This window comes from Agelaius tricolor, unplaced genomic scaffold (assembly GCF_023055355.1).
Source record: "Agelaius tricolor isolate 1412-34295 unplaced genomic scaffold, bAgeTri1.0.p SCAF_8, whole genome shotgun sequence".
Taxonomy (NCBI): domain Eukaryota; kingdom Metazoa; phylum Chordata; class Aves; order Passeriformes; family Icteridae; genus Agelaius; species Agelaius tricolor.
The window spans coordinates 5102230-5115000 of record NW_027269268.1 but is presented as its reverse complement, the minus strand read 5'-3'; the positions used below and the strand labels follow the sequence as shown (position 1 = coordinate 5115000).

General features: G+C 36.2%; 1 protein-coding gene across 2 annotated transcripts in view; it reads right to left on the bottom strand.

Annotated features, from left to right (window-relative positions):
- LRBA (LPS responsive beige-like anchor protein) overlaps positions 1 to 12771 on the bottom strand; it is a 370517-nt gene that overhangs the window by 216668 nt on the left and 141078 nt on the right. For both annotated transcript variants that reach the window (XM_071431464.1, XM_071431465.1), the window contains one exon: positions 1109 to 1275. In XM_071431464.1, coding sequence (XP_071287565.1) covers positions 1109 to 1275 — 167 coding nt within the window. The remainder of the gene's footprint in view (positions 1 to 1108; positions 1276 to 12771) is intronic.

Sequence of the window (12771 nt, the reverse complement as noted above, 5' to 3'; positions counted from 1 at the left end):
ATTCTTGGAAATGATGAAATAGGCTATTGTTTTTTTGCACCCTCATCATTTTTTACTTGAACACTCTTTTTAGGTTTAAGCATAACTCACTTAACAAAAGAGAAACAGCATTAAACACTTATTTAAACGTTTCATTTTTAAACCTATAAGCTAGAGCCCAAAATTTGTATTTACAGTATGTTTGCAGACATCCTATGCCATAGTTTGATGACTTTTAATTGGAACACTTCCAGATAATTTTATTTAAAATTTTTGTTATGTTTCTGTATATGATAGAAATTATTAGAGCTTGGGAAATAATTTTCTTTTCTTTCCAGATGACAAGTAGTCATTGAACAATGAATAAACATTAGTTGGAAAAAGAGTTTGCTGTTTACTCATGTATTTCTCTCATGCTTATTATTCCATTACACTCAAATAACAGTATCTTGCTGCATGAGCATATTCAGCTAGGTTCTAGCCTAAATACATTCCAGATATTTGTAAGTATTAATTAAGGCAGTTCTACAGGGACTTGAACTTGCATTTCAGATTTGCAAGTGAAACTTAAGTACAAGTCCCAGCTAAAGAAGTTAGACAAGTATCACTGTAATTAAGGTACCTGCTGAGAATTCCAAAAGAAATTCATTCTGAATTAATCTGGCAGTACTGCTTTTACTTTGAAATTACTATAACAATTCTCACCATTTCCCTGTAACTCAAAAAGATGTTTATTTGTTTGTATGAAGTTTGGCAGAAAAGAAAACAAATTACTGAACTGTGGTTCAATCTTGAATCACATAATACACCAAGAAGAAAGCTTTCTTACTAAGAAAGCATTTAATTTTACAAATTATTTTTCAAATAAACGATAGGGCTGGAGCACTCAAAATAAATACTGTCACACTTTTAAAGCAAAGTTGAAAGTCACAAGAGACTCATCTTGTTTTTCATTGCTCTAACAAAACCAGTTCTCTGATATTTACCCATACTAAAAACGGATACATTCATTTTACCCTTTTTCTATTACTTTGTTTAAAAAAACCATGCTTACCTCTGACCATATGTCAAATCACCAGAGCATTGCTGCACAAAAATAAAATTTTAGAACACCCCAAGAACACCTTACCTTGGTGCAGAGCTTCCCCAGGCTCCATGCTTGTCTGTCAGGATGTTGATAATTTTCTGTATTAGTTGTGTTGCAGTCACCTGGTCCCGGTACTTGGCTGCCGTGATCAAGTGATGACACATTTTTTCTTCTTCCCGTTTGTCTGCAGAGTACTGGGCACACAGTGACTGGCAAGAAAAAAATACTTTATTACTCTGCATTTTAATTACATCATCCAAAGGAACTTTGAAGCACTTCTGTATAAGTAATTAATCATAATTAATTACTTATACAAAACTCTCACAAGAGAAGAATTAACCCCATTTTCCAGGTTTGAGAACTGAGACCCTGCGCTGCTGCCCACAGGAAATCCATCCAGAGAACCAAGCAGAGGATCTTGGTGTGTTGTGAATTCTTTAAACCACATCACACACACACTCAAAATTTAGCAAAAGCCAACACACCAACGGCCATGAATGGCCAGACTGGAGAACAAAACATATAAAATAAAAGTGGTTATGCCTATAACAAAGTGACTAGCTATATAAAGACAATGGCAAATTTCAGAATAATGAATGTCAGCTAGCTGACCACTCCACTCCCATGACTCTTGATTTGATTTGGGGAACCAACTGCTTGCTGTTGCTTATATAAATATATATCTATGGAAGTTAAGGAGAAAAATCCACATTTTTTTCAGAGAGAAAACAAAATGGATCTGAGGACTAAATCAATCTTTACCAGGTGGCTTCTTGAAGTTGAGCATATTTGCAGGCCAGCATTGGAAAGTCAGTAACTTTCCCAGCAGTATTACACCTGTTGCACAAACATCTTCTGCTTGCCAACCGGCTCAAAAGAAAATTCTAGCAAATAAGAACTGTAAGTCACACCTACAAACTGAACTCAAAACTATGAGAGATTCTCTGTTACAACATTGTCTCATAGTTTGGAGTTTTGTTGACCTTCTGAAAATTTGCCTGTTAATAAAGAACTCAAAAAACGGGCATCAAATTTTTATCAACCCCCTCACCAAAACCCCATTTTGCTGTGCATGAAAACCCTCAAGAAATTCAAGCACTGGTAGAAACAATAAAGGCTTTTCCCCACTTCAGCACTCTCTGTCTGTAATTTCAGTTTTCATCTGGCAATTCCACAGATCACAAATGCCAGACAAAGCATTTTGGCCTTTGTCAATGATTGGATTATTCTATGATCTAGTTAGGGGAATGGACACAAATGTCTGCCTAGCAACAAAAAAAATTGCTTTTCCTTTGTGGAGCACAGCTGATGCAGACACTAGTACAATTATTTCTTAGAGGTTAGCTATCAGCACAATGTCATATGCTTTTCATGTTTAAAACAGTAACAATACTTTATCTATACGTATGTACAAGCCTTAGAAACTTGCTGCAAACAAAAAAATCAGCAGGCTATGAATGCTATTTATATATGTGTATATACAAATATATATATGTCATATAAACTGACAGAAAGAAAGAATGTGAAAAAAAAATTTGGCCTTGTGTAGATTTTCACAGACACTAGACGACAAAAATGTACTAAAAGCTGAATAAATTTTAAAGACCATTCCAACAATTTTAATGTATTGAGGTATTTCCTCAGGATTTCCCCACACTTTACAGCAATGCTCACCTGATGAGCAGACATCCAGGAGGACTGAAGAATAAGCAGCTGACTTTCCAAGTCAATGAGACATAAAAATTGTCTTTTGTATTCCCACATGAAGCCCTCTGCCACCCCTCTTCACAAAAATGCAAGATGACTAAATCATACCCAACACTGAACAGGATTTTTCCAGCTCTTTCTGAACACAGCTGTCTTTTCCAATACATTGAACTATTTTGCACCCATGATGATGCCGATTTCTCTCTAGCACTTTGTAAATGTTTCACAAGCTGTTATTTTTAAGTTGCCTGAAAGGGCAGAATTCTAAAAACAAGTGAATAAGGTAAGTTAAGTAGTAAAATGTTTTAAAGTGCTCTTTAATGGATCCTCCTTTACAATTTGAACAGCAACTTTTCATATCTGACATAAAATCCATAGATATAAATCACATTAGAGGGTTATTCTTTCCCCATTATCAATCTCTGTCTCTTTATGGAACATTAAAGTCACATTTGACCTTAAAACATGATAAAATGGAAATCAAACTAGAATGTTTTATAAAAGATATAGTGAACTTGTACCTCTTTAAAAAAAGTCTCTTTATGATGTGATTTTGAACACATTCTTCATTAAATACCAACAAGGATTTTCAAAATGTAGCTGTGACAAACTAAGAAAAAAAATTGTATTTTATTGTCCTGACAACTTCCACGAAAACATGACCAGCCTGTTATAAACTGGAAATAGAACTCCACTTTTCAGGAAATTCACCACTTAATATGAATAGAAATTTGCAATTATACACCAAAACTGAGAGGCTCCCACAGGCATCAATCACATAAAATTATAACATCACTCTAGGAAGAACTCTTAAACATTGCATGTTCTTTACAATATATATTTTGCAGACAAAACCAGAAAGAAGCCACAGTTTTTCCAGCTGTCACATGTGTATATAGCTACCAACCCTAAGAAAGCTCTGCAAGAACAACCTTCTCTTTGAACATACAGGTGTCTCACCAGTTGTTCAGTTTCTACCCTCAATATATGCCAAATATACAGCAAAATACAAGTTATTTCTCCACCTCCTTCTCTCAAATACTACAAGAATGAAAGAAGACTGATTCCACGAAAAGAATCACAAAAAGACCCATCTTAAAGTAGCAAACCACCACTAGACTATTCTGAAACCACTCAAAAGTCCCTATTTCTCTTCATTTTCCATTTTCCAGATGCCAGGTTCACCCGATGCACCGCTTCCAAAGATGCGACAGCAGGATATAGAGTCAATACTTCATACTAAATCCCAATCATTCCATTTATGTAAAATAGAAATCCAGCTTGATTTCTGTTTGTGTACAATCTAAAAAAAGTATTTTTACAGCTGCATTTCTTTTTTAGTATTTCATTTCTTGCACCTGCAATGTGCACCCTTGTAATGCCAGAATATGGTTTTACAAATAAGATACAGTTAAACAGAGATGTCAAACCTTCTTTCCACTGCTGCCTTGGCCTACATGAGTTTAATTACCTGTTTGGGCAAGTGTGCGATGAAACCGTAATCACAAGAGTAGTCCAGTCACACTTAGGATGAAACAAAGTGTTGTAAGGAGGAAAAAAATGCATTTTCATATACACACCTCACAGATTATCTCCAGAAAGTCTTAAATTCAGTGACTGCTGAAAGTTTTACAAAGGGGAAGTGTGTAAAGCATGGAATAGAGGCAAGACTCTTGTTTTCCAACCCTTCATCCAGGACAGAACAAAATCCTTCCCTATTATCACAGAACAAGGCTCTTCCTCCCTCCCGTTGTCTGCCTGGACAAGACTGCAGGCAATTTGAACACGTGGGTTATCTAAAGATTCATTTCTAAGGAACTGGAATTCTGAAGGGCCACAAGGTCATCCAAAAGGCAAGTTACAGAGATGAAAATACAGAACATTCTGTATGCAGAAAATATTCCAGAAATAGTGACAGAGTAAGTTAGTCTATTCTGCCTGTCTATATTTCACTTAAGAGTAGGATTTACCTAGTTTTTAGAAGTATTTTATCTTTGATCTTTAGAAAAATGTCAAGTAAAATATTTTTTCTGCATGGTACCATCTGCATTGCAATTTTCAGGCTGCACCTCTCCAGCTTCAAAATTTCATTGTAATGCTTTCTACAGGAGATTCAAAAGTTTACTAGTATAAGGTTTAAAAGAAATGTTGCACCTTTTTATTTTTATTCTTCAACTCTGAGATCACTGAACACTTTTACATATGCCAGTTCCTTTGTCTAATTTAGCTAAAAGCTACTGGCTTTGTGAACAGTCTGTCTCAGAGGGTGTCACTTAGGAGGAAAAGTCATCCATAAGATAACACACAGTCTTGCCACTAATGCAAATTCCCTGCAAATAAGGATATTTTAGTAAATGAAGGAGCTCCTCAGTCCTCTGCTTTCACAGATCTTTGCACTTGACCTCTGACCTGAGGTTTAAAGTCTGGACTAAAAATGCTACCCAGGGAAATCTTACAAAGACTCCTGAATAAGACTTAGAAAAATGAAAGCTTAAAACCTCAACAGCGAACAAAAGTCAACCAATGACAACGTCTGACAGCCACCGTCAATTCTGAAGTGATGCCTCTGTCATCCAACGACTCCAAGTATTGATTTCTCTCAGCATGAAAAAAGCTTAAGCCAATGAAATAGATATAGCATCATCCCCCTGATAATAGCCATCAAGGTTAACACCAGCAGAACACTTATCAAAGTATCTCTTCTATTTCTTCTTGTTTTAATGGACTGAACACAATGCAATGGCTTCTCATCTCTTCAACCCATGGTTTTCCAAACCTCATTTATCCACTTTTCCAGCCTTTTATCTGATTTCAACATTAAAAAGAATCTGCATCTAAATCAACTGTTTGTAATACAAATGGGGCGGGGGGCAGGGGGGGAATGAAAAAAAAAGTAGGTTTATAGCCAGACATTCCTGAGGGGGGAAAAAATGTGCATTTAAAATAACAAGAGGAGGAAAAAAAGCATGCAGTTGACTTAGATCATACCAAACACAGACTGGTTAAAACTATGGCCATGACCAGAAAAAAAAAATCTACCACAATCAATTTGGGTTTGTGATTAGAAAGAAATGCAAGGATCTCAAGAGACATCTGGCTTTAATCAGTGCTGAGTCCACAGCTTTATATTTTACCTTCAAGTCTCACAGAATTAAGCTTTAGTAAACCCAAATAAACACTAGCAACAGCACTTTTATGCAGATTGTGTATTTTAAGTGAACCCAATTTAGTACAGTAGGTAAATGAGACAAACTAATGTGAGTTCAACTGGAAAAAAAGCAGCTGTCAGAATAAAGAAGTAGTGAAGAGCAGAGACAAATAAAAATCAGATTTCTTCTGCAGTGTCCACTAGCACCACAGACCTTTTTTTAGACTTTTTCTTTGATGCTTATCTAATTGATAGTATTTGTGAGACAGCAGCACCCTCGAATCAGAATCCAAGATAAAGCTTTGCACAAACAAGTAAGATCTCTTCCTTTTTGCTAGAAACTGGGATTTCCTACACTATTCCAATATTCTAACCCTCTAAGCATCACTGCTAACCACTGGCATAAACAATATGCAGGGAGAAATGTTCTTTTCAAATCCAAGGACCTGTTTTTACTGTAGTTATGTACAAACATTTTGCATTCAAATCACACACTAGGATAGGAAGTTTCCTCTCCTCCTCTTTTGCAAATCCAGTTTATCAGCAGTCCCTTCATGCTGCTCTAGTCTAAGCAGTCTAAGAGCCTAAAAGCAACACATTTTGGCAATAAATTTAACATTTTTTGGGTTCACATCTTCTGAGTACAAGGCATTTTTCAACCTAGAAAGAATCCAAGTACCATTCCCTACGCTCTAGAAACAGTAAAGCTCAGCACTCCTGCACAGGTGGCTCCTGTGCTCTCAGGTTTGATATTAAGAAAAGCAGCCAGGGATGATTCCTTCAGCCATTCCCCAAGCACACTACATCACCCTTGTGACATTCAGGGGTTTCAACACCACCACAGAGATTAGTGTTGTATTCACTGAAGAACTTCTAGTCCAGTGCAGCAAGCAAGCCAAATCCACAAACAACTTCTGGAACTGACACACTCCCTTATTTCATAAGGAACATCCACTCTGTCCAAAAAATGACATATATTTACATAATCTAAGGCTTCACTACACATTCTTAGTGAGGGCCAAATTAAGGTCACACTGGTGTTGTTATTTCACAGGTGTTGGATACTTTGTTTTGCTATCTTTTCATACTGTCCTTTCTATGCAACTAAAGGTTTTAAAAGGGTTAAAATAACTTTTAATCAGCTGAAAACATATAAGTACTGAAGTGGATTAAATATAAAGCTCTGGAATGTCCTCATTCATGCCCTTATTGTGACCACCACCTCTGCAACTACCTCATTCCACTGAGGCACCACAGTAAGGATTTCTATTGCCTTGAAGGTGGGAACAAAGCAGTCCAGCAGTTCTGGCCCCAGCAGCCAAATGCCTGCTTCCCCAGGATTCAGATTCCCTGACACCCTGCTGCCAGCACAGTTCTTTTACAGCTCACAGCACCAAGGCTTGGCACAGGAGTGACACCTGAACAGATTGAAAGTCACATGCAGTTCAGATGGCACAGCTAAACCTGAAATGAAGTCTCTAAGAACAGGTAACACATGCCAGTGAGGATTTCTCAGCAACACAACTTACTAGTTAGGAAGCCGTTAAAGGTACCACATAAAAAGTAATTTTTCACAAGTTTTGTATCTGATTAATTCTGAATAATTTTTCATACTAGTGGCAAAACGTGCATTTCTGTAAGTGGGGAAACAGTAATACCTTAAAACAGAAAAAATGGACATTCTCAATGAGTGGGGAAATGTAGCAAGAATGATTCAGATAAGCAGATAAACCAAAGGCTAATTTGGAACTTTATTACAAAATAGCAATACAACTTGTACCACTAGTTCCCATCATAAGTGGTACACAGCATTTTGTAAATGTAAAGTTCCAAATAAAGTCACTATAAATGTGGCTTCAATCTCTGGTTATAAAAAAAATGAAAGGCATTTACATGACTTAAAATTCTTTAACTTCTATAGCTATCAAAGAGACAGCTATAAATACTTGGGTATATCAGTATTTAACACCTGACTTATGTTAATGGTCTCAAAACTTACCTTGGAGGAATGTGTATTTCTATATAGGATTCATTACTATATAAGAAGTCACATTCATATTGTATGTAGAATCCTAAGCAAAAAAAAAAATCAACATGCCTCTGTTGATTTTATTTCTTGCTTGATATTGCTGCTACATCACACTTACTAAATTTACCTAGAAATTTGCAAAACACACACAAAGAAAACTCATTTCCAGCCAAAAACCTCTTCATAAACAGTTTCCAAGCTTATGTAAAGTTCCAGCTTTGCAAAAGGCAGAAAGATTAGCCCCTTGAGATATCCTTCCAGTCTGGGGTCTGTGTTTCTGGTTCTATTTTGTACATAGCTCCCCTCAAGCACTTTCAGGTTTCCCTGTTTAGTGTCTTGGATTTAGAACACAACTCTGATTTTAATCCAGGAGTTTGAGAATGTATCAAAATCTATCAATACATGAACAAAGAAAAGAGAGATCACATTCATTTGAGATAAGAAGCATTGAGGCATATTCATTTCCTATCTTGCCACGATGGGTTGCATGCCAGCAACAAGCACATCTTTAATAAACATCAGTTCTCTGGATACCACATTGTTTTCAGGCCTGACTGGATTCCTAAAGATGTCACTTATGAGGCTTAGTGAGAAAATTGAAAAAAAAAAAATTAAAAAATTAAAAACATGTAATTGTCCTTAAAAACACAAGTTCATTCCCAAAAGGTAACTCATCTGTTCTTCACCACTTTCTACCATGGTTGTTCCAAGAGCTAATTCAGTGGTCTTGATGTCTGACAGCTGGGGACCTTTGCAGCCTCTCACAGTGGAGAATGATCACCCTGCCTGGCATGTATCCTTGAGCAACACTGCTAAATAGGACAAACATGGATTTGCTGGCAAAGTGTTTCCTTCCCACACATGGAAAAATCCCTTTAGTTACTACCATTAAGTCATCTACATCTGCAGAAACATTTTAATTCATTACTAAGCGAAAGTATTAAGGGTGGGTTTTGGTTTGTTGAGGGTTTTTTGGTCAGAAAAATTTCAAATTACTAGAGAGAATCTGTGTAAAAAGAAGGATTACATGGAATTTTATTCCAAAGTCTATTCAAGAATAACATGTTCAGTGCTGCCAATTTACAAGTTTCTAACTTACACTCCAAAATTGCTCTTTACCTCTTTGTAAAATGAGATTCTTGAGAGGCTTATTCTTTCCAAGACCAAGCATTTTAAAAACAAGATATTTTGATTAAGACGATGATGAAATGGCAAAGACAAAAAAAAAAAATCAGAAGCAAAGAAAAGTGGTTTTAAAATATGGTCTATATGGTTTTTTATAGCAGTTATTCTTTAAAATCATTCCTAGTCACTTACTTTAGAAACATGTTAAGAGTCACAATCCCAGCTTTGGCTTAACCTCTGCCTTATCTTAAAGCCTTCTGTCAGAGTTCCTATAGCATCAAACTATGAAAAGCAAATTGTTTTAACTTTATTTTTTACCCTCTCCTTTTTTCCAGTATTCTATGTTTTGTGTTTCATTCCACCTAGAGTATGAGACCTTTTCCTTTACGATTGATTCTCAGGCCTTAAGGTAATGTGATTTTTAATTTTAGAACAGCATAAGATGTATAAGAAGTTTTCTTAACTAACATTTTCTTATTCAGAAAAAATTCTACCACCCTTGAAATGTTGACATTTGGTTCTAAAAATTGTTGGGGGCTGGATAATTTAATTTCTTTTATAACTGGGTGATTTTACTATCCATAAAAAGCCGGCATTTGAAATATTCCCATTACTGGAAGCATGAGAAGAAAACAGCCTCTGGGTTTTTTGCAGAAGTCTTCAGTGAAAAACACTCATTCATACAACTCCAGATCCTTATACTGAACAATACGGAACGCAGAACAAGAATATTGCTCTAAAATTTATACTTTTTCTTGTTCTCTTTGTGTAAATGAAAAGACTGCAACAATGCAAGAGACAGTATTGCAACTACCACAGATGCTTCCTTCAAGGAAATGAAGAAGTATGTAGCACCAAGGAGTTTCCACTGGCATCATCCTTTATGTTGTCAATTTTACCTAAAAAAATATATATAATACTCCCTAAACAATTTGTTTACCTTTACATAAGAACAGGTAAGAGCCACTTCCTAAATTTTCTCTTTATTTCTCATTTCAATGCTACTTTTCAGAACTTGTGAAGTATTCCAAACTCAAGGTTATGATGTTCTTGTTGAGTTTTGATTTTGGCTCTCCTTAAGTTCAGCATACAAAATTTTTCTCTCTGTTTGTTCTGGGTTTGTTTTTTTTTTAAATGGTATGAGGGTGATTTCATATTCACCCTCAATACAGTTATCAGCATCTTCTACCAACAGCTGAATGCAGGGATGTTGGTGTAAGAACACAAAACAGATTACACATTCCAACTGCACAAATCCTGCTTAAGTAGACTTTGCTAATTTAATTCAGTGTAAAATAATAAATTCAATACTTGGGCTTGTTATGTTTAGAGCACAAAAGCCACGCAGAATAAAAAAAAGCAACAGCAATTCTGTGAATTTTTAAAACACAAATCTGAGTTTTGGTGTGAATTACAGTTCACTCATTAAAATTATAGGTTTTGAAATAAAGTACAGTGACTAATCAAAATCAGCAGCTTCCACCAAGCATGCACAAAACCGAAAGAAACTACTGAAATGACAGAAAACATTATATAAAACACATGTAAGCAACAGTTATTGGACATACCAAAGAGCCATGTAACAACATCTCTCACACACTTTAACAGCTTCAGTTACACTCCAGCCAGTAAACTACGCCTAATATTCCAAATTTCTGAACAGCTTCAAACAACTGTGATTCAAAAATAACCCAGGAAACATTCCTCCCTCTTCTCATGCTGACCATATGAAATTGCCTTGCAAAACAGCATTGGGCCAGTGCCGAGATGAGTGATGCTGGCTAAAGGGCTCTCAACAACTGCTTAGAAATGAGATATTTGGGGTTTCTAACAGGCAGCACAGGAGAAAATAATCAATATTTTACAAGTCAGAATATATGATTTTTTTTTCTTTTGTAAGTTTTTTTTTTTTTTCTTTTCCCTTGGGACCAAGGGTCAGCATGGAGCCAGCACTGGTGAGGATGACCCAGTCCTGCTGGGGTTAGTGGAGAGGGAACAGGGCCAACCCTGGCCTCTGGTCCCAAGTTATGACAACATTTGTTTCACAAGTTCCACACATTCTCTATGATATAGCAACCCATCCAGTAACTGAGAATTTTGCTTGCTTTATCTGTCAAGGACTGGCATCAGCCACAAAAGAAGGAATCTCCAACCACTCTAAGGACAACAGACAATTCAGGATAGTTTTGTAAGACTTAAATCTCAAGTTTCTGCAAGGTCATGTAGCGAAAAGGCTTGAAGGAGCACAAACTTCTCAAAATCCATTAGGCCATAATCTTGGCATTACTACTTAGACTTAAAATTTGTTCCTGTAAATTTTTGACAAAAAAAAAAAAACAAAAACAAAAACAAACAACTGAATCCAGTATCTTTGCAGTAGGATACAAAAGAAAAAACATGGAATGATGACCAAAGGACTTGCACTGCTCATCACAGTCACTATCATCACCTTCCAAGCCCTACTTCCGAGATACCAAAATCTTTTAAGATGGCCAGAAATCTTTGAAGATGCATTTTCAAAGTAGTGAATTAATAACAGGGAGCTAGAAATTTGAGCAGGAAACAGGTGGGAGGGAGGAGTGGTGAGAAAAGCAACAAGAAACATCTTGTGTGAAGGAAATAGTGAAGATAGTTTGGTTTTCTGATTGGTAAATCTTTCTAAGGATTGACTCTGCCACTTCAGTTGGACTCCAGATTAACAGTGAAATCCAGAAGTTTCTAAGACACTTGGAAGCTTCCCTGACAAAATAATCACCAGAAGAGCAACTTAACTGCCTGACACATCTTCCTTTTCATGACCTGAGAACATCTCAAAGGAATTGGTTCAGCCTTCTCCCATTTAGGTCAAAGAGAAAAATCAGTAGAGACTCATTCTGTAAACACTTCAGTAAAAGGATAACATGAAGTAGGAAGGAAAAGGTTTTTAAACTCTTTTATAGTGATTCCCACTTTAAATACAGGGAAGTTAAGATAAAAACCCAGACTGCAAAGCAGTGAGGTAGAGGAGACAATGTGAAAGGACCTTCCAATTCCAGTTAAGAGTTCTGATTAGTGCAGTCTTGTTCCCTTTCCTGGAAAGCTGTATAGATCTACTCAGAAATAAGCGGCTGCCTTTGGAAAAGATTAGGAATACCACCCCTGGATGGATGTGATTTGACAGTTCTCCACCATTTTCACCTCCCTGGGTCCCAGACATCCCCATCTACTACAAACTACAGATAATTTTATCAATTTAGTTGTAAAATCTTTATTTAAGCAATTACTGTCTCTTTTCAACCATCACTCATGAAGGTGTTTATTTCTGCACACCACAATATTTTGCATACATAATGGAGCATTTTCAGTGAAAGGCTGAAGCTTTCAATGGAACAAGAAAGTAAGTTATTACACTAAATCCAACATTTTGTGCAATTTTCTCCTTAGTAACGTACTAAAAGGTAAATGAGAAAAATACTCAATGGAAGAAATATAGGTAACAGTAAAAACCTTAACTCTAAGTGCTTACAGGCACTACTGACAAACACCTTCAAACATTTTCTAAGCCTCTCAGTATGTTGTCCCAAAGATGATTTTCATAAGTCACCTTCATGAACATCAAAAAATAAACCTGCAGGTATCAAGACTGTCATGCCTCAATCGGGAGACTGCACTAACAACAAAATGAGACAATTCCTACTATGATTTTAGTCCAAGCAA